This window comes from Astatotilapia calliptera, chromosome 11, assembly GCF_900246225.1.
Source record: "Astatotilapia calliptera chromosome 11, fAstCal1.2, whole genome shotgun sequence".
Classification (NCBI taxonomy): Eukaryota; Metazoa; Chordata; class Actinopteri; order Cichliformes; family Cichlidae; genus Astatotilapia; species Astatotilapia calliptera.
In genome coordinates this window covers 9,965,918-9,988,707 of record NC_039312.1, presented here as the reverse complement: position 1 = coordinate 9,988,707, position 22,790 = coordinate 9,965,918, and the positions used below count along the sequence as shown (strand labels likewise).

The following is a 22,790-nucleotide window of genomic DNA, read 5'->3' as shown; positions in this document are numbered from 1 at the left end:
TTTTTACTGCATTATTATTTTGTAGAGTCCCACCTTCACCATAGCTAGAGCCATCCAAAGATGAAGGCTGGATTATTACTTTTTAGTTTAAGTGTTCCAGTGTTTAAGCCTATTTTTTGGTGTCTGTAATCAGCAGAGAAATGAACAATCTTAAGGATAATACACATAATTTTCCTATAGTTTAATGTCCACACCTGGCTGTGTTTCAAATGGAGTCCTTTGACTTTAATAAATACCTGCAGTGTGACACAGCAAAAGAGGTGATCTGTGTTGTGATGTAATAGATAAACATGAATTTAATTCTTGTCTATAGCAGCAATCTTCCTATGAGCCAATTATCCTAGATATCTACAACCTCCAGGAGCTAGAAAAAAAATCAGATTTTTAGGTATTTTAAAATAAACGATGCAAAGATAGTCCGATATTGAATTGCAGTTTTTTATACTTAACATTTCTTGACTCTGCATGGAATTACAGCTTGATGGTAATACAGACTGAAGGTGTAAGCTATATTGTAGTACATGCAGTAATAAGTAAATCTTTTTAGGCTAAAGAGAGGAGGTATTAAAAAGGTACAGGATATTTTTCCATTCACTTTCTTTAATGTAGTAAGTGAAGATACAAGTACTAGCAGCTGAAGTGGCCTCAGCTATGACTACACAGACACAAGTACACATTCAAAGCACGTAAAAAAACAACAACAACAACAACAAAACTGTACTTGAATAGAATCAACTTTTTGGGCTACCAATGAACAGCTCAATAAATCTATTTTGTATCAAAATAATGCTGTAATAAAGGCTCAAGAACAAGGAATCACTACATTTTGATTTAGAAATTATAGTTGGTCTTCACCAGCTGCACAGCCAGAGGTTCTGATGTGTTAGTCTGTCACATAAGTGGTTTAGACATTGGTTCAAAAGCATGAAGCATGCTGAGCAGGTCAGACCTCTCACTTCAGCATGTTTAGTAATAAAATCAAATCTGTTTTTTAAACTTCACACCATTGCCTAACTACAAATTATACTTGTTACCTAGAAATATAAATAAACAAACAAACAAAAATGATATATGGGATCTAGGTTCATACAATAATGCCATCAGGCCTATTATAATGGGGCACTTATGTGCCTAAAATAACAGAACATAATATGAACTATTTTAGTTCGTATTAGTTCAGTGAGTTGTTCCTTGTGTTATGAACGTCACACCTGTTTTCTACAGTCATTGGTCAGCACAGGTAAATTACATGAAGAGTTGCATTATGACTAAGGAAAAAAGATACCTCTACACAATTACCTCTGAGACTGAAGACGTCACTTGGATCAGCAACCACCGAAAACCCAACGTCCAGATGAACACAATCAACTTCCTAGGGTTACCGCCACAGTTTCAACCATACAACTTTAATGATATAATATGATGTCAGCTGTACACACTGAAGGAACATAACAGCATATTAGACATACTAGTTACATATGGGATATGAAATACAAGGCTAGCTCTTATCTGCTTCAAATTGTGTTAGCAAAACTTCAGATTACAATATTGAGTCCACCAACTATATTTAAAGGGACAGACATAGATAGTAGGGGTGCAACGATATTCGTATCGATATTGAACCGTTCGATACAGTGCTTTCGGTTCGGTACGCATATGTATCGAACAATACAAAATTTGTAATTTATTTTATCAACTTTCCTTCTGACGATGCTGTCTGTGTTGAGCGCTCAGTGAATCTGCGTTCGACTACTCCGCCTAGGGTCGACAGTGCAGCCTAGGCGGAGTAGTCGCACGCAGATTCACTGAGCGCTCAACACAGACAGCATCGTCAGAAGGAAGAGCGTAGGGCAAGCTAGCGAGACAGAAGTTAAGCTCTCCTTACAACATGGACCTCCCCCACTCTCATTCAGATCTGGCGTTTGGAATTACTTTGGTTTTCATGTGACGTATGACCCTGAAGGTAAGCGAGTCATGGACTAAAGTAAAACAGTATGTTGGATGTGCCACGCAATGCTCAATTACATGGGTGGGAACTAGTGTGTTAGCGCAGTTAGCTCGTTAACGTGTTGGCTGTCTAGCCCCATGCACAGGGCGATCGGCGGTAGCTCGTTAACGGAGATTTGCCGTGTTGTGGCGTTAAGGTCATTTCAACGAGATTAACCTGAAAGCACTAGTGGGAACACAACGAATATGACTGCACATTTACGCCGACATCATCCTAGTGCAAAGACAAGTGGAAGCAGACCAAAAAAAAAGCAAGCATGCTACTAACTTTAGCCGAGTCATTTAGATAGCTGTTTAATATGCTGCTGAGAATATAGCCCAGAAGAAGCGGATAGTATAGCTTTTATTTTGGAAAGAGGCATTTCTCTGTAATAAACTCTCTTTTCCAAAGATGAGTGATTCCTCAATCAGATACAGGGCTCGCAATATCGCTAGCCCGACGTCCCGGAGCTAGCGATTTTTTTCAGTCGGGCTACCAAAATCTATCTCTTCCCTGCCCGTCGGGCTATTGTAGGAAGGAAAAATATATGTCAATGCTTTTGCATTCTTTCAGAAATGTAGCTGGGTAATTATGTCATTGGCATCGGTGAGCCACTGTCAATATGTGACATATTGAAATCGCGTTTGAATTTGCGCTTGTTTTTTTGCTTTCACTTTGCAATCATGCGAACTATGTATAGAGAGCGACAGCACTGATCTGTGAGTGATGATAATTTGCGCACCAATTCCTCTGACATCGTCTTATTAATTGTTAGCTTACTATGCAAACATGACAAGTGAAATCTCCCGCAGCAAGCTTAAACATGTGAGAGGTTGATCGCGCAGAGAATCGCTGAGCTTATGTGAGTGCGTGTGTAAAAGCAGCAGGATTTATATTTGACTACGATGACCTGGATGACTGAGAACCTTCACAGACAGATATATATTTTAGTTCTGCTGAGCCAAATAAGACAGGTCAGGGTGAAGAAGTGACAGCCAAAGAAAAACTTACCACAAAACGGAGAAGTTATGACAAATCAGACTATAAGGCAAAAAGAAAGTGCAGCTTTATGGTTTCATGGACAAAAGAATTTCTGTGGCTGCAATATGACGAGCTAAATAACCAGGGCTGCACATAAGTGGTCCGCAGGTGCGCATTCGCTGTCAAAATAAAAAACACGCACAAGGGTTAGGGTTAAATTTAAAAACTGTACTTTTGAGTTAAAATATATATTTATAATTTGAATAAATGACAAATTAAAAAGGCATGAACATTTTTTTGTATCGAAAAAATATCGAACCGTGACACCAAAGTATCGAACCGAACCGAACCGTGAATTTTGTGTATCGTTGCACCCCTAATAGATAGTAAAGCTACAAATGAAGACTCACTGCTATTATGGTAATAGCTACATTTTCAAACAGTGCATGTGAAACAGGATGAATACACATAACACTCTGGAGCGGAGCCATATTTGTGCTATTGACAATGTAACTTAAGCCGGATTAGGCCATCCTATATAGCTATATATCCAGCTATATCTCCTATATACCGGTAGCTTGGGGAAGGACCTCCCCTTTGTCCTGAACCTCCCCTTGGCTCTGTTTCAAGATCTACTTCATTATGGGAGAGTCTGACCAAACATAAGTCAGATCGGATCAATTGAGTAGAACAAAGTAATATTAAAAATTATTTAAAAAAATGTATTTAAAGAAAATATGAAACCAAACATTAAAAACGTTTTGGGTGCAAATTAATGTGTTACTGTAATGGCGTTACATTTTCAGTAAAAGTTACACACAGTCCTGCAATCAGCTGATTTCACTTTGTGTGCTTGTGAAAATGATTTTTATTAATATTGTGCAAAAGCATCTGCACAGACAGTATGCTAACACATAGCTAGGCAAGAAACCAGAAACATGTCAAGGCTAAGCCTTCCAGCCCAGCAGCCAGGGGCAGATTTTCAGCAGAAAAAAAGGCACTTAGACTTGTAGCACTGAAACCTCCATTTCTACACGTACATATCACCCTGGCGTTCGCTTTAAAGTCTCTTTAGAAGGAGGTCAAATGCACCGTAAATTTAGAAAACACCAGCAAATAGAAAAATATGCTGTCCAAAACCTTCACAAAACAACTGCAGAAGTGTTTTTGGGGGGAGACAATAATGTGACGGACCAGATACGAAACCGAACAGCTTATAGCAAACATGTATCCACATTGTTATATGAAAAATGCAACTAAAACACACATTACCTGCATGTTTTTCCTCACTCACAACACAGATGAAACCATCTCTTCTTTTAAGCGTCTCAGTGCAAACCTTTGTGGTTTCTATCTCTTCCACAGCTGTTCCGTCAAGTTATTATCTCCAAAAAACACTTGAGTTGTGTTTTGTATTATTTGAGTTTTTTTGTTTTGTTTTTCTTACTTGTTTTATTCAACTTCCATTGGGTATTGCGAGCTCTTACAGCATTTTTATATTTGCTGATGTTTTCTTGAGTCACAGTGTGTTTGACTTCTCAGGGCCACCATACTTTGGGCCAGGTTTCATCTTTGCTTTGTGTTGCCGGCTTTGTGTTCATAAATAAAAACTAAAACAAAGATGACATCGGGATATGGATAAAAATTAGGATAGGAATTTGAGTCATTGTGCGGGTCTGTAGCCTAAAGTTTTTATTTCTGACTGATAATTAAGTGACAATGTGTTTCAGGTCATTTTGTGGAGTAAAGCAAAAGCAATACAATTGCTTTGTCCAAAAAGTAATTTAGTAGCTTAGTGCATTGAACTGAACTAACTGTACTGAAAAGACATTCCATCAAAGTTGAGTAGGTAGGTAAAGCAGTGAACTACCATGTAATCTTACTTATGTTGGAAGGAAAATAATAAATAGAAGCAAAGACTGGAGTTAAGATGTTTAAATGTACATATATACATTACAGCTGTTACAAGTAAAAGTTATAAATCTGTATTTTGAAGCCAGAGAAATGCAAAAGACGTACTAGCCCCCGCTATGGCAGAGTGGAACAATGGTGACAGTGATGTCAGTGATTTGGTGCAATCCTAATCCTCTGTAAAGGCATGATGACAGCGCCATGCCCAGTTGAAGACTGTAGCCAAAGTTGTATGAGTCAAGCGATCAAGTTTCCATCCTGAATATTTGTTTTTCTGCTTTTCTCCAGGAGTCCTTTTAGAGTTTCAAGTTTATCCCCCCCCTGAAAGATACTCTGTCCAACTTAAAGCTAAAAATGATGAAATCGGGGCTCATGTTCCTGTAGTTACACATTTTGTTTATCTTATTTCATTACCACCGTTAAAAAAATCATATTGTAATAGTATTACCTATCATCCATCAGTGCTTTTAAAATGTAATTGATATGTAACGCATTTTTGTGCCATATAAATGCATGCTAATGTCATGTATAATAATGTAGGACACATTAAACAACACACTGATATGGCTTGTTAGTGATTTCACTTGACAGCTGCTTTCTTTTAAAAAATAAAATAAAGGTTTTGCATAAAAAGGTGCAGTTTGACAGCATGTAATGAAAATTAATAACACATATTAAGGTAATGGGCTTAGGGTAGAGTAATACAAGGACACATTTATAATGCTTAATCATACAGTTTTCCAGAAACACTGCATTGCAAAGCCAATAAATAAAACAAATAATACTGTACACGGGTCACACAATTCATTTGTTATTTCCTGAAGCTTGAACATTTCACACTGATTTCATGAATTCAATGTGACAAAGTTGTAGCACCACTTGGAAGGAAAGCCACATCGCGCAGACTTATCCTGTCACAGAAAACATATGCATCTGATGATGCAGTTGATTTGTGCTCTGTTCTTTTTTTACTTTTACATGACAACTTCCATGGCAACTGCCCAGCTATTAAAGAAATACACATTGATTAGCATGTCATTTTTGTTCTCTTTTTTTTAATTAAAAAAAATTAAGCTCAAGGCAAAATTTATTTATACCTTTATCGTCTCTTTGAAACGTCCCTTTTCATTAAGAAACCACAGATTGTCAATTCATCAGGGTCTGCAGCGCAGACCAGGGCATATCACATGTTGCGTGGCAGCGCTTGAAGACGTCTTTCTTTGTTGGTTTGCCATCGTTGACCTTTGGTTGACTGAGAGATGCTGAGTGTCCTGAGTACAGATCTTTTCAGCTACAGTATATAAACAAAGCTGGGATTTTTCAGTTTCTTTTAGACATGTCCATCCTATTTGCTTTAATCACGATTACTATTTTGTTAGTTCCTCCACATAATTCTTGTCTTTATTTGTTTTTTCCCGATCACATTCCTGTGTAGTGCTGTCAACATCAAGTTCTTGTATCCAGATGTCCGGCATCGCAGAGAGAAAATGAAGAGCACTTCCAAAGAAAAGGCTTTGTATTTCAGTGCTCGCCACATGCTTAAAACCACAACCATGTTTTGCAGTCTTTTGACTAACTACCTATCTGCCTGTACAGCGGACTGAGTCACGTCCTAGGATTATAGGTTTGAATTTGAACATGACTGGCAGCACTGCTTGCCATAGAACTTGTGGTTGCAGACTCCATGTTGGGGCACCAGGTAACACCAGCTGAAGTAATCCTTACATGCAAGTTCTGTGTAAAAAGAAGAGAAAAAAAAAAGTGAAATTCTTTTTCTTTTTTGGGAGATCTTTTGAGAGAATAAGAGCACTGGTACCTTTCTTCTCAGGTTGTGGACAGAAGTTGGTATTGCAGGCCTGGGACACTGCAGGTTTGAGATGGACGGCACAGCCGGTGGAAGGTTTCTCTTCCGCCAGACACTGGACCGCCCTGGCCTGCACTCCTCCTCCACATGTCACCGTGCACTGCAGAGAGCGAAGCAACAAGGAACGGATTATAGATACTGTGAATCTCCTTTGTGCGACACATTCGCTCCCTCCTCTTGTTTATATTACCAAAGTGGAAATTCTGCTGATACCTGAGACCAAGGAGACGAGCGCCATTCTGGCCGAGGTGGAGGGTGGGCTGGATAGCTCCGATAATGCGTCTTCCATTGGTAGTGCACTGATTGTGTTGTGCGGACAGGGCATTCAGCCAGGATGCAGGGCTTCTGAAGCTCTACTATGGGTTTGGGAACATGGTGGCACTTCTTGGGAGCAAGCTCTCTGTATTTTCCTGCAGTGTCCTTTATTATGAAATAGAGAAATTCACTAAAGCTATAGATGCCATTATATAATAAAGAACCTCCAAAAAATCAATTTAGAAACACAAAAGCAAATAATTAAAATAATATTAACAAATTGGAATTTAAAGAGAATTTAAATGCAGCGAATTATTATGACACTGAAAAATGACCTTTTGCTGTGTCTGATCAAACACACACACAATACACACCTTCTCTGCACACTTGATGAAGCGTGCCTGATAGCCACGACCACATGTTACTGAACACTGGATGTGGAACAGAGCAGAGACAGAGAGCTTATTCACATTAGCTAAAAATACATTTAAATACTGCATAAGTGCTGTTTTATTCATTTTAATTTCATACCTCTTGCCATGTGGAGACAAACCACTGGACCTTGCGTTGTTTCTGGCAGCGTCTGATGAAGCAGGAATCCTGACCAGCAGGTTTTGGCAGGCCTGCGCACTTGCTGTTGGGCAGCGTGTGTGCCTGGGCACCCGGGTTAGAGCTCACACACAGCACAGTCCTCTTCTTCAAACCATTGCCACACTTACGCGAACACTGCCAAATAAAAACAAACATGATATCTGATTGCATTTAGGTATTGGAGCAAAGCTTTCTCTTAATTAATGGCTGATCAGTTGGTTTAAATGCTACAGTATTAACAATCTTTGTTATCATAGTTAGGTCCAAACTGTCATGTTATATTCCAGCATTGTCAAAGCCTTGTTATGTGTTACACACATTTTTATCATCCATTAACAAAGACATAAAAATGTAGACTAAACTGTTTTTTTGAGAATTTCTTTCCATTTTTTTCCCACCTTCTTTCAAGCAGAAGGAACAAATTTATCAAAATTAATTGAGAGTTTGACATATTTAATTTAGCTATTACCTGGCTGGAAATGTCACATGCTAAACATCTTAACAGGCCAGCTATGCACAAATAGCATTTCAGAAAAGCTGCTATACAGCATAGTCACCACACAATGGATTACTGTGCTTTACTGCCTTAATAATTCCTTTGAGGTACTCCAGCAATTCCCTCAATATCCTTTTTTTATTCTAGAAACAGCTAATGGGACAATCTAAATCTTGAAGTGATTCACTACAGCCAATAAACACGGGGCTGTGACGCACTACACTGTGCCACAAGCTACCAGGGGGAGAGCGAACTGGACACCACTTGTGCCATGTCGTTGACGATATTTGGTGTAAAACGGCAGTTAAAATGTTACACTGAGACAAGTCACCACACAGAATGTATAGGATTTGGACAGAGAACAAAACACTGGAGGTCTCAGCGGGCACATTCATAGTTTAAAGCCACTGAGATCACTGTCATAAAATGTGGTGAAGCCATTAAAGCCAGGGCGAACTTCACAACACAATGTGCAGAGCTCTTTAGGGCTTACTGGGCGAGCGTATGACTTCAAAGGGGTTTTTCAAGCTGTGTTCTTCAGCAGCAACGTGCCAGCAGCGTAAACAAACAGCATTAAAGTTTCACACTCTCACCTGCGACCACGACCCAGTTGTCCAAACCGGTGGACAGCTGTGTGTGTTGCAGGTCTGCTTCCTGACCGGGGACGGCTGGGCACAACGAGAGTCAGCCAGGGTGTCCACGTCAGTCTGGCTGGTTCTCTGGACACACTGGACCTGCCGAGTCTGCTCCCCTCCTCCACAGCTTCGGCTGCACACCCCCCACTCTCCTACAGACCAGCTGGGACAACACAACGCAAACCCATAGAGTCAATACGCACATTTTCTCGATCAGTTAGACAAGTGTACAGGAATTAATGATAATTATTGTTATTGTGGTATTGTTATTGTGATAATCACTGGTGTATTATGGAATCCATCTATGTTACCAGTATACAATCTGTGTGTTTGCCAGCAAAAAAGCAGTTGGGCAAAAAAACACAAGAACAGGCTCAGGAACAGGAACAGATTTACCCTTGAGTGGTGATTTCCACCACCCTAATTTCCACCATAGTCCACACTAGAGTGTAAACACGGCACAGAAATATTCACGCGTTTCAACACAAACACATACATATGGCAGGGAGGACATTTTAATTAGCTAACGATACTGAAACTGGCTAAATTGTGTATAATGCTGCTGTTTTCCTGCTCTGTCAGTGCTAAGTGTATTTTTATCTTTAATAACTTACCATTTTTTTTTATTATTTTATTTTTAAAATAATTTTTAGCTTAAGAGAAAGCCACACAGAATTTCACTGTGCTATGTATAATGACAATAAAGATCATCCATTCATATAATAGCGTCTGCAGAAGATTGTCGAATCTAAGACATTGCAGACATGCAATGTTTCAAAATAAATCTAAACTAAATTTAAACTAAATCTGATATAAATTTTATATTGTGCACGTCATTATGGTTAATATGGCTTATTTGTCAATATTCTAAATATCATGTACAACCAGAACGGCCGGGGGCTTTAAGCTGTAAGTTAAACCTCTGCAATATTTTAACCCCCCTCGCCTGGCTAAGCTGAATCATGACTAAAACTAAACATCACCACCTATTTCTTTTGTACATAACACAGTTCAGTTTATACTATTTTAGTGCATTTTTCTTCCAAGACTGCGCCTCAGTAAAATGTGTTAAGTTGCCTAATCCTCAAGCCTTCGCACTTTCTTAAAGTTTTGTTGCATCGCTTCCAAATGACCCCAAACTAAGGGCACAGGCAGCTCAATCGCTCAACACACACTCTGTTATCCTTTCTCTAACTTCACCCCAGTATACCCACCCAGCCTCCTACGATTTACCCCAAACAACCCAAAACATTGCTGTCAGCACACTGAGCTGTGTATATTAACAGTCTAAACTTTATTTGCAGTAATTTGGTGCATCACTTGCTTGGAATGCTGCAGAAGGTCAGTGAGAAAAGCTCCAAAGGGCATCATATGTGCACTATCAAATGTAAATAAAGGCAGAAGTAGAAAATCTATCTGGTGTTTTGACATGTCATGAGGAAGATACACACTGCGGTAATAGCAAATGGTGGTTCAGGGGGAGCGAAAGCGGCATGTAGAGATGAAAGTTTCAATTCGCTTGTTTATTTTAAAAAACCGACCAAGTAATCAACACATATATGTAATACATTTAACATGTTGACATAATATTTATTAACCTTTGGCAAAGAAATGTGAGCTGAACTTTGATGGCGTCATTAAACACATAAATAAATGCAAGCAGAACGCCAACCGAAGCCTAAGTGCAACACACCCTTCAAGAGCAGGGACTTTTTTGGGGTTTGTTTCATTTTTATTTTTAGTTTCACAAGGTACAAAATTCAGAATATTGTATTTTTTATAAATATATTTCCATAAATACTTCAATTCCTAATATGCACAAGATTCCTATGTCACAGCATGCTAATTTGTAGTATAGTAGCTGATGTCACTCATTTAACATTTAAGAAAAGTTATGATGACATAAAATCACTTATTATGACATATTATCTTGGCTCTCTTACCCCTTCTTAGATATCCCTTCCTGCACAGGAAAGTAAAATATAGCCATCTGGCATACAGTTGGCAAAATATTTGAATGTATATATATGATAAAGTGCAAATTAAAACTTTATTTCATACTCCAGGGTATTTACTTTTACCATGTAAATATCAACACAATCACTTCACAGGAACGGCCATCGAAATAATATACTGTTTAATGCTGGATCAAGTTATAGAACACCTTGTGATCTTTGCCTCGGCTGGTATGAGTAACTGTGGTTGAAGGATGAGTAAGCATCATGCTCCCTGGACAGAAGCACAAGAGCTCAGGTGTCCTGTGGTGTGTCAGATAGCCTTTGAGGTCTAAATGACGCTGTCTAAATACACACTAGTGCATTAAATAACCTCTGACCAGTGTTTATAGCTTTGCCACTGTGCGTGTCTGCTTGGACTTTTACATGTATATATCACTGTGTGGGTTTTTTTTTTCAGTGTACACCAGCAGTGTGAGACAGAGTGATATCATGCTCTAAATGTGAGTGGGCATCGGAAACCTTTTTCCATGATGTAATGCTTGTTCGGTCCAAATCACTGGTTGCAGACACAGCAAAATTAAATAACTGCACGGCCTTAGAATAGGATGACATGTAGAGATAGACTGGTGACCACAGCCTGCTGGTCTACACTTGCATCCAAGTTGTGCGTGTTTCGGTCGGTCCAGCATGTGTTCTGCTTCAGATTCAGTTCATGCATGGCGAGGGCCCACAAACTGTAAAAGACCTATGCACTTTGATAACTTGAATAAAAGAAGCACACGCACATTTACAATTTTTAACAAAAATGCTTAATACTAGACTGGATATTTGACAAAAGTATAACTGAAACTAGTTTAGCTTGAATAAAGCATGAAACAGAACTTTGATATAGTACAACACATTAAGCAGGCAACTATATCCTATACATGTTATGGATGTTTAACAGGAAATCTGAGCATTGTATGGACGGCAATGGCATAAGAAGGTCTATGGAGGATGTAAATGCACAGGAATGCAGAGCAGGTTACACCGTAACCAACAGGAAAAATACTGTAAAGCCTATCTAATCTTATTAAGTTGAAAATATTTTGCAGCCACAAGAGAGCTCTCATTTTTAGAGTCCTTATTGTTATCTGAAGTCGTTTATACATCAAGAAATGTTGGGTTTTGCTCAGAACAGTGAAAATCTGTCAGATGTTGCTGTATGTGTCTTACCAACACATGGTTCCCATGCACACACATATAAACACGCATACACATGCAGACCAGAAGCTCCAGCTTTAGATAATGAACGAGATAATCCTAAGAGACGGGTGTAAACTGTTGTGAGATTACTTTACAGCCTTTATTATCACTGCTTCCTCAGCTCAGTGTACACAGGCAGGTCCATTAGTGGCTAAACAGTACAAAGCAAGCAAAGGAGAAATAGATTATGTCAGAGCAGCATGCACATCTACCACGAGTGAGTAAAGAAGTGCGAGAGAGAGAGGGCAAATGTGAATCTGAACATATTTATAAACGACTTTTAAAAGATACAGACGGCAGAGAGACAGAGGAGCAGACAGACAGCATGGAGAGTGGTTGTCATGCAGTCACAGTCTCACAAATCCCCGATGAGAGATTGGAAGTGCTGTGGCCTGAGCACAACTTTGACTGAATGACAGCTATCCTTGGCTGACTGCTTGGTTGTACCAGTGTGGGGTTATTTTTTTTTTTTTGGTGTGTATGTGTGGGCGATTGCTCGGATAGGATGGGAAAGGTGATGGAGAAAGGGAAAAAAGGTATCCATATTAACGTATCCAACCTGTTAGATTTACGGTTATGGCCAAGCCTGAAGAAACATAAGTGATGGACACTGCAGACAGCGTCTTAAAGCAGTCTTTGTATGTGGATGCATTAGAAGTGGAAGAGAGGTCTCAAAAGGGATTTATTTCCCCCTCTTTCCAGAAACATCTAGTTTCGTGATGCCATTATGACCTATTTACCAAGAGAAATATAATTAGATTTTCCACTTTAAGTATGGTATAGAAACATAATACCCTACCTGGATTTCCATCATGTCTATACAGTTATCAGAAATACTTCCATTTCAGTTGTGTTATTTCTGTGCAAAGGGAATACAGGAAATCATTGGGGAACGTAATTTAGACCACTCAGTGATTATTGTATCAATATAAACTAGAAATAAATGAATTAGTCAAGCTTGGCATAACATTGTTATAGCAAATATTCCATATATTCATCAATTTCTACAGTCCCCAAAGTTTTACATAGATTGTTGCCATTTCACAGTGGATTCCACATATGTTGTGCTTTGGGTTGTAAATTGATTGTATATTTATCAAACCAACACGTCCACTTTGATTGAAAATTTTTGTATTGAAAAAGAGGCATGTTTCTTTTTAGCACGTTTGTTATTGGTTTCAGTTGTGTGTACTAAATATAAACCTAACAAATTAATGTTGAAGTACTTTTTGTTTCCTTTTTCCTTTAAAAAAAACTGCTTAAAGTACTGTTTGAAAGCTTGCTGTAGTGTTGTGTGTCTGCATTCTGATATACAATGAGCTCGCAGACACAGCGGGATGCATTTGGAAAGGTGACCCAGAACAACTTGCAAGGTCTTATGTTTAAGCTACTTCACAAAAAGGAGTCGTTTCCATGACTGATAGTGTTCCTTTGTGTGTTTCTGTGCAGGTATCATTTTTGACAATGTGTGATCATTGTTATGCTGAAAAATGAAGCTGTTGCCAACGAGACGCTTTCCAGATGGTATCGCATGCTGATACCTATCATTTTCACATCCAAATTTCAAAGTTTGGATTAATACTCTGCAAGACATGTTGCCACTGATTTTCAGTCCAGTTCTTGTGTAATTTGGCATATCTCAGCCTTTTCTCCCTGTTTCCCTTCCCTAAAAATGGCTTCTTGACAGCCATCCCTCCACTGAGACCATTTCTTATGAGGCTTCAGTAAACAGTAATGGATCATCTGAAGCGCAAGATGCATCGCTCTTTTCTTTGATGGATTTTTCCCCCCCGTTTCTTAAAGACATAACTTTGAGATGCTGTTCATCTGGTGTAGATGCTTTTTAGACCTGATACTTCCTTCTTTTGTCCTCTACTTGTCCAGTTTCCTCAGATTTTATGAGGACACACTGCTCACCATGCTGAGATATGCCAGTTGTTGGCTGGTTGCTCTTTGGGAATCGCCTTGTTGGTGCAAGAACTACCTTATTCCTGTCAATCTGTGTTATCTTTGACATTTTCTAATAGAATCAACTAAATGATTATGTGTTTTTGTGACAGGCTGCTACTAACCAAGTATCTAAAGATACAATTTAAAATTGTTCTTTGCTATGTTGTCTGTTATGTGTAGATACAACACCACTTTATCCTTTGAGTTAGGGGCCTTTTTTATGCTTGAGTCGTTCACAGGTCAGTGTTAAGTGGCTTGAGGCCTGCAAGAAAAATAAGTGAAAAAGCAGCTAAAAAAATGTGAAAGACCAACAAAAAGCAGGGAGAACTATGGCTCAAGACTACTTTAAAAAATTACAACAATGTTTGGCTCCTTGGAAGAATAATCAAAAGAAATGATTGGTGGCACATGGCTTTCAGATACTAGTGTCGGTGCTAAACAATGACAAATCTAAGAGATGAAGGATGTTGAAGGCTCTGGCAGACAGCAATGAGGTGACAAGATCAAAGAGTCAAAGCCGTGTAGCATAGGAAAGTGGCTTTAGACATTACTATGGTCCCACGTGGATTCAAACCCTCCACGAACAGTAAAGCCATGAATGCACTTCACAGACCTTTCTTTCCGAGCAGACATGAGCTGGAGCTGAGGAACATTAATAATGGCTTCAACCTACTATGTAATGCAATTCAATGCAGCATTAAAAATGTTATTGGTTCCACCTAACTGAGAGGTCATCGTGTCTGTTGTCAGCTAGGCCTGTTCAATGCATATGAAGTGAATCATTTATAAACAGCGCAAAAGCATAAAGACAGTTTTGGTACCGCCATCTGTGTTGCATTTAAATTGTCAAGCATGTCACAGTTTTAAGATTTTGACTGCTTTCACACAACAACGAATAAACCATCCCCACGAAAATGTGGCTCTCCCTCTTTAATGGAGGCCGTAAGATGTGGTTAAATGCTTTAAAGACTAACCAAGCTTGACCTCGTTGAGACTGTTTTTCTTACCATGCTGAGCTTAAAATGCACATAATTAAATAACAAAAACACATTTGTCAGGCATTAAAAAAATACTCGGTAACAGTAATGACAGAAAACTCCAGGTGGAGTACAGAGGTGGCCCTCCTATCTTAAATTTTGGTAAACCTTTATTTAAAACGCCCCGCGTGTCTATGAGTAAAGACATTTTTTATCCTGGCTGGGAATCGTCTGCACAGCTGGCAGCGGTGTGCTGTCATCATAGCACCATTTTTTCCCTTGAATAGTGAAAACAAAGTAAAAATGACTAAATAAAATACAGCACATTACTACACATGATGATACAATAAACCACAAAGATACTAAAAAAGGCTGAAATAACAAAGCTCTGGGGGGACATGTGTTCCTTTTCTGAAGACTTATACATATTGTCAGCGCCATCACTGCTTTATGCGAGTGAATACGAGACAGTTTTGTGGTCATCTTGTAGCATTTTCCCAGGTTACCTGTTCCAAAATGGAGACAAATACAAGCTGAGCGAGAGGAAAATATTCAGGCAATGACAGAGCTATGCAGAGGAAAAATCCCCTTTTGAACAGCTGCTGGTTACTATAAAACACGAGATAAACGCTAACATAATTGGGATTCCATGATTTCAGAGTGGATTACATAATATCGATGCGCTGTTTAATACTGTATCCACATTTTCTTCTGCCTTGATAATTTTTTAAGCATACTTGGTAAACGCCCGTGAAAATGCAGAATGAGAGTGATGACTTCACAAGCAAGACGGGTTCCAGTGAAAAGCACTGAGAAGACGGGAGATGGGGCTAGTAGAAAGAATATGAGCTAACAGACTGCTGCAGTTTAAGACTGCTGGCGGCTCTGATTTTGAGGTGGGGTTGGAGTAGGGACACTGAAATTTGTCTTAATGAGAGGGTGAGAAAGTGTGGGTGGAAAAGAGCTTCAGAAGTAACTGAAGTCACCACCTTCTGCTGCCCTGCCATGTCTTCTGTGCAAGCAAGCCAGGCAGCAGCTGATGGCCACTCATTCTGCTTTTGGCAAAAACAACAACAGCATCATGCAGCATGATTGCATACAAGATGTTGCTGTATATGTTGCATCACATTTTAGGCACACAAGCGCAGACACACCGCCCCTTGAGAAACACATTGCAGGCAATGCATTAGCGGCAGCACCACGACAATTTTGTTGACTTTGCTTTTAAAACTTTCTATGAAATGTATTAACTTTGAGGCTCCTGTCACATTATATTACATTTCATAGAAATACTAAATATTATTACAGAAAGCAAGCATGACTGCAACAAGGCCTTATTGTGCCCAACTGACCTTCTAGTTCTTCTAGTTCAAGAACTTTATGGAGAGTTCTCGTAAGGTTTTTTTTGATGGTTTGGTTTGGCTACTGCATGACATTTTTATAAATGTGGCGGACAAAGTCACAATTGCACATACAACAAGAGAATTTTGCTGCACGTGCACATGCAACCCTGACCAAGATGAGGTCAGTGTCCCAGCTAAATCCCTCTCTGCTCATGAATCAATGCACAGCTTGTCAGCAGCGTCCCCTTCGTTTGCAAGAACTTGGCTGATATTTCAAGAGCTAAGAGTGTTCATGGAAATGCTCACAATAGGGGCACAGAGAAATGGATGCCTCAGCAAAAGCCTAACAAAGCCTCTAGGTAAATTCTTTCGGTATTGATTTTAAGACAGACATGCTTTTATCTCTGCTAGCTAAAATGATCTTTTCATTCACAAAAGGTTTGAGTGCCAGTTTTCAGTTTGCATGATACAGTGTAACAAAGTTCAGCATTCTGCCTTAATAGAAACAACATTTAGGCACGGAAAGCCTGTCTGCTTTTAATCGAAAATAAAGTTTTTACTATCTTATTTATTTATTTTTTGCAGACCTCATTAAAGTCTGACAATGCTTTTCACAATGAGCACTGGAAATAATATAATCAGTTGGTCCCTGCAGTTTTAGTGACATTTGGTGATATTTAGTGATATTTAAATGCTTTGCCCCACCCTGTATGTAAATATCCAGTCTTAAAAAACATATCTATATATTCGAAACCATTTTAAACCATCAACGCAATCGCAAATTCTCCTGTTATTTGAAACCACTGCTGTCCTAAGAATGCCTTACACTCACACATCTTCTGGCCAGGACTTTACACAACATGACACTGACCAGAGCAGTGCAGACAAGGGAGGGACATTTCCCCTGTGTGTGTTCATATATATCTTGCCTGTCAACGGGTGAACCACTTCCGATGATGTCCACAGCATCAGGCCATGTTGACTGATCTTTGTTCCTCTTTGTTGGCTCTTAGCATCAGGGATACAGACAGTGACCAAACCACCTAAACGTAGCCAAGATCCTACAGAACTACACCCTAAAACCACAAAATCAGGAGTGGGTCTCACTCCCACTTTCCCTCAATATGTTTGTGCCACTCAAGGTGACCCCGCTGACATTTTACAACAACTGGGAAAGCCTGCTTAACCACAGCAATCTGGAAGTGCATCTCAGCTTATGATAACATTTCCTACTTCCCAATTAGTCTTGGGCCAGCATCCTGGTATAGCCTTGTGGGAAAAATATGCTCTGATCAGCAGAGTTTGGAAGTGAACCAGCATGTCCCACCAAAGAAACTGGCAGTGCATTTTGCATACCCCAATGCGCTGGACATCTAAAAGAAAAAAAGTTCTAGGTGGATCCTGATATGGCCAAAGAGCTTAGGTCCCAAAGTGATGATCCATGTGAATAGGTTTACAAGTTCTTGGCCTGCTGCATTAAACAAACACAGAAGCTAACCATTCCTGACAGTTGGTGGGGTTTTCATGCTGAACTGGATAAAGACATGAACAGAATATCCAGTGGAACTTCTCCTTCTTCCCTGTGTCTCACACGCATGTTCTGGCCAAAATGTAAGTTATTTTTCATTTTGAAGTGAGGATAATGTCATCATCACAAAGCAGGTGCTTTAACGGGTTGGAAAAGGGTAAAACATATAGTCAGTCCTGCCTGACACTCTTCATTGGCTTTACTATGAGGAGATAGTGTGGGAACTTTGGAAGAAATTACTCAAGTAATAAACAGCTCTTCTGACAGAAATTGCAGAACAGATGTGTAGGTGTTGCAGACCAGCAACACGTGGCAGTGAGAAAGAGTGAAGGAGAGAGAAGGTGAAAAGGAGAGAAGCTAGGAAGATAGCAGGATGGGAGAGAGTAAGAACACCAGAACAAAGTAGACAGAATACTATTCGCTGCCATGTTTTTACCTTCAATAACTAGATGTGAGTATACTTGGCTGGAGGCCCTAAAGCTGATCCTCTAGCTACCTAAGGTGCAAACATGAATTGCACGCATGTAGAAAATGTTCACCATTTACAACTGAACACATTTTGTCCCGTAGCCAGAAGTAGACGCTGGCCCTTCCAGGATATGTCAACTGAACAACTGAATAATTGACAAAGCCTGAAGTCTTGAAGGGCCAAACATTGTGCTGTTTTCCATCCAAAATATGTATCTGGAAAATATGAGGAAAGGTCTGCACAATTCAAATACCATTTTTAATAATGTCCAGACTGAGAGCCATCTAAAACCAGAGCGCCGATATATTGATGAGGTCATTCACAATTTTTTTTAAAAGTCACAAATTATTTCGTTTGACTTGCATGAGTTGTGATGTTGTAACTACATAAAGTCATCTTAACAACAGAAGTCTGCATATGACCATAGTTTTGTCTCAATCTAATGGTGGTGCCAGATGGAAAGTTAGGAAAATAAGAAAGCGACTGCATTTAAACATGAATGTCTGTAACCCATTTAATGACAATCAGAAGTCACTGGGATTTATTTCCTGGATGCAGTGACTGTCTGTACAGAGTTGCATGGCTACCTGTGATATATGGGTGAACATGAAATCAGAAAGGAGATGAACCAAGCTGATTTCTACGAGATATGAGCTAAAACAGAGAAAAAAAAACGGTCAATCACACTCACACTTATGTCCAATTTAGAATATTTTGCCAGTTAACTTAAAATTTATGCCCCAGTCACACCAGTACAACCACACCCTTCTTGCTGTGACATGACAGTGACGACCAATGGACCATTTAACCGCCCCATCCAGTCGTAACACAGATTTTTTATTTTAGATGAAAACCGAGCATGGCACAGTTTAAAAAGCGGTTTAAGGATATGGTTTTTACAGGGTACAGGGAAAAGGTAGAGATTTGATAGGGTGTTCTTGTCTAATATTTTCATGTGTGTGCGCATGCACGGGTTTGTTGGTATGGGTATATATATATATATATATATATATATATATATATATATATATATATATATATATATATATATATATATATATAATTGTAGGTTGTGTATCCTTGAGGTGTTAATGGGGTTATTGAAAATGTGTATATGTGCGTATGTGTGTATATACGTATGTATGGATAGATAGAAACATATATGTGTATATATTAAAAAAAATTTTTTTTACACATAACATATAATGTAATTGCAAGGAGGTATTTCTGTAGTCTATTGATACTAGATAGTGGAAAAGGGGTGGGATTAAATAAGCTTATGCTTCTTCCTGCTCCTTTTTGAACATGGACGTTATTTGGAGTTGTGGTTGCTCGTTTTCCTTTTGTTTGCTTTGTTCATTTGTCTCTTTTAATTCTATTTTTTTTTATACTTTTTCAACATGTTCAAAATAAAGATTCAATCAATCAATCAATCAATCAATCAATCAATCAATCAATCAATCAATCAATCAATCAATCAACGTTGGACCGGTAGACCAACAGATATGCAGTTAGCCAAACGAGAAAAAAAAAACTATACATGTTAGAAAACCTACTCAAATTAATTAACACAATTTATAATACATGATGACTAGTGGGGATGATCAGCAAACATAACAAATACACATGAAAATGCTGAGGGTCTGACCTGGGAGGACACGGTTGGGTGTTGCAGGGCATCAATCCAGTAGCTGGTCTTGATCTGGGATTGCAGTACGACACATTCACCTGCACTTTCAAGTCTTTGTAGCATGCTGACTTGGTGTTCATTTGGCCTGCATAGGGTATAGATCAGTAAACATAGAAATGTTTAAAGAATACAGTTGTCGTTTTGCGTCAATCTGCTATTTAACTACTATAAAATCAACAAAACTGCATGATGGGAGATGGAACCACACGTTCACCACTTCTACATATGTTATTCAAATAAATGTTTTTGTCTCACATGTGTGCAAAAAACTTAATTTGATTCAATTAACTTTACTAGTTTATCACCAGATTGTCCTTTCATCTTTAATAAACTTAAACTAATATTCATGTTTGACTGAAGTGGCTTTAGCATCAGTGACTTCTTGCACAATTGCATATTGTGTTGATTAATCTAAGTAAACCTTAAATCAGGTTTTAAGACTACTTTGATTATTATTTTAACTTAGGCAGAGTCAGTCAGTACATCTGAGCTAATATAGGTCACTTAGTCAGTCACACTCTTTAATAAAGCAAAAGACTCTCAACTCATCACAACCTGCAATCAGTATTCATTGAGGTGGAGGTGGCTAGGGGGTACTGCAGCAGACCGGGGTGGACAACTTTAACCTCAAGGGTCAATCAATAGGAATTCTACACTAAGAGCTTTGTTCACAGTGATGACGCTAAGCAAGCGCACATGCACAAATATAGCCATGCCTACACAATGCACCCTTGTTCCTCAACCTCTGGCCACAAATTACCTGCCCAGGGGACAAAGGCCACTGGTCGCAGGCAGGCATGTGTGTGCTTGCAATGTGTGTGTGTGTTTGTAATAGCAAGTCTCCAGCTGAATAAGGAGAGGTCCCACCAGTTTGAACCAAGAGCCTCTAATGTCCCCTCAGTAATGATGGGAACACGCTCGTCTCCATTTAACCTGGAGCTAAAAGACTGATTAAAGGTCAGAGAGGCAAGAACTAAGCTTTAGGCTTAGTCTACTGATCTACAAATTGTCCTCCTCATTTACGGTTTTAGATCAAGATTAGAGGTGATGCGTGCTTTTTCATCAGTGCAACAGATTTTAAATTGCTTCTTAAAAAGTTGCATCTATGAAAAAACAAACATAAATCCAAAAAAATAAAAATTAAAAACAAAGACATTGCATTTTTTAAATGTTTGCTCGTACCTCCAGCACAAGTGGCTGAGCACTGGGAGCGTATGATAGCCCATGTATAATTGTGCTTGATGCGGTTCTTCATCAGTTTCTCATCAGCTTTCTTTAGAGTATATTCCCAATGCACACCAGGATTCCAGCCCTGCAACAGCACCTAAAGGAAAAAAGGTAATAAACAGGCAAGTAAGTCACAAAGAAAAAGGAGAAGGAAAGTAGGTCTTAATCATGTTACTGAGACCAATGACCTACTACCTCTATTACTAGAGTCTCATTGGTGGGACCGGCTGATATGAGACTCTCTGGTCTGTTATATGGTCTTTTGTACTCGAAAATTGCTCCAGCAACGGGGTGTCGGCCAGGCCAGTCCACGGTCCAGTGGCCATTAAGGTAGTAGCGTCTATGTGTGTCCCTGACAGCCAAGTAGGAGGTGGAGGAATTCAGTTCAATCACACGGATGCTCCGAGCTCCAGCTGGGACGGTTATCACTGCATAGTACTCTGAGAAATATTAGAAGATCTTAAATAAGCATTAAAAGTGACATAAAACTCCAGCAAACAAAACAAAATGTTAATAATATGATATTAGGCTACACAGATTTTATGGTGAGGACTGCACCATACAAAGTTTGTGGGACATGAAAACAAATATTAGGTTTTAAAGCATTTCCAATAAAATCGCTAAAAACCAATGAAGTGAATAATTCATTTGTGACGTACGGTTAGTAAAATGCTGTTTTGTGTACTGTCCTTTGTAAATCTTGCAGGTGGAGTTGTCTCCTTTACACACCCCACAAGCATCGGGCACAGCTGTGGAGCCTAAAACACGGTCACAGCCAACTCTCTGTGGAAGAAAACCATCAGCGCTTTTGATGACAGTGTAGCTCACACACATAAAAACACAAGACTGCGTCACAGTACGCATTCGATTACAACATTTACAAAATTCCAACATTTATTATGTACGTGGTGACAGGTCAATATTTTACTATTCATTACATCTAAAGTAGCAGACAGCAGGAGAAATAAAAGAGTCTGTTGATGTTCTTTACTGCTTACATCCATTGTCAAACTTCATGAAGCCACTTTGAAAGACCTCACACGCCATATACATAAATGTAGCACTTTGACATCAAGGTTTGGTCACATCATGTTACTTTCCAACTTAACATTTAACATTACCTCACACAGTCCATCAATGCAGACATTAGAGCTGTCTGGTGAGCAGAGTGTCCCATCCTTAACTTTGCTGGCCAAGGCAAAAAAGAAATCATAACCTTCAGCAAAGCAGTAGAGCTTGCATAGATCTTGATCTGGAAGAAAAAGAAAATGGCCATAAAAAAGGCCTCTTTTATCATTTCAAATAATCTTTAGTTACGAGTTTTTTTTTTTTTTAAATTTAAGAGGAAAGCTTTCTCACCATCCACTCTAGTGTATGGTCTCCAAGTGTAGTACCAGCCTCTGAACTGTTTGCCGTTGAACTCAGCACACTGTTGTGCTCTATAGTCAATGGTGTTCCTGGGACAGTCTTCAGTATTGCAAAGTTTGTATGACCTGGAGGAACCCTCGCAGAACTTCCCTCCGTATGCCGGTCTAAAGAGATGGATTTAAACGTGTAGAATTCAAGGTTTTTCTGCACGAAACACATAATAACATGCTTCCAGTATTTTATGGATCTTCTTTCTTCATCTTCTATCTGTGACTGTATGTTCGTGTTGAAACCCCAAACATGGGTGACAGTAGA

The 22,790-nt window shown here is 39.1% G+C and overlaps 1 protein-coding gene across 1 annotated transcript in view; it reads right to left on the bottom strand.

Moving 5' to 3' along the window:
• Positions 1–4,029: 4,029 nt before the first annotated feature.
• adamts16 (ADAM metallopeptidase with thrombospondin type 1 motif, 16) overlaps positions 4,030–22,790 on the bottom strand; it is a 51,783-nt gene continuing 33,022 nt past the window's right edge. The window contains exons 13-24 of the mRNA XM_026185423.1: positions 22,467–22,639; positions 22,229–22,359; positions 21,767–21,890; positions 21,303–21,547; positions 21,063–21,204; positions 19,839–19,965; positions 8,679–8,883; positions 7,530–7,724; positions 7,373–7,429; positions 6,957–7,163; positions 6,696–6,843; positions 4,030–6,613 (exon numbers count right to left, since the gene is read on the bottom strand). Coding sequence (XP_026041208.1) covers positions 6,498–6,613; positions 6,696–6,843; positions 6,957–7,163; positions 7,373–7,429; positions 7,530–7,724; positions 8,679–8,883; positions 19,839–19,965; positions 21,063–21,204; positions 21,303–21,547; positions 21,767–21,890; positions 22,229–22,359; positions 22,467–22,639 — 1,870 coding nt within the window. The 3' untranslated portion in view covers positions 4,030–6,497. The remainder of the gene's footprint in view (positions 6,614–6,695; positions 6,844–6,956; positions 7,164–7,372; positions 7,430–7,529; positions 7,725–8,678; positions 8,884–19,838; positions 19,966–21,062; positions 21,205–21,302; positions 21,548–21,766; positions 21,891–22,228; positions 22,360–22,466; positions 22,640–22,790) is intronic.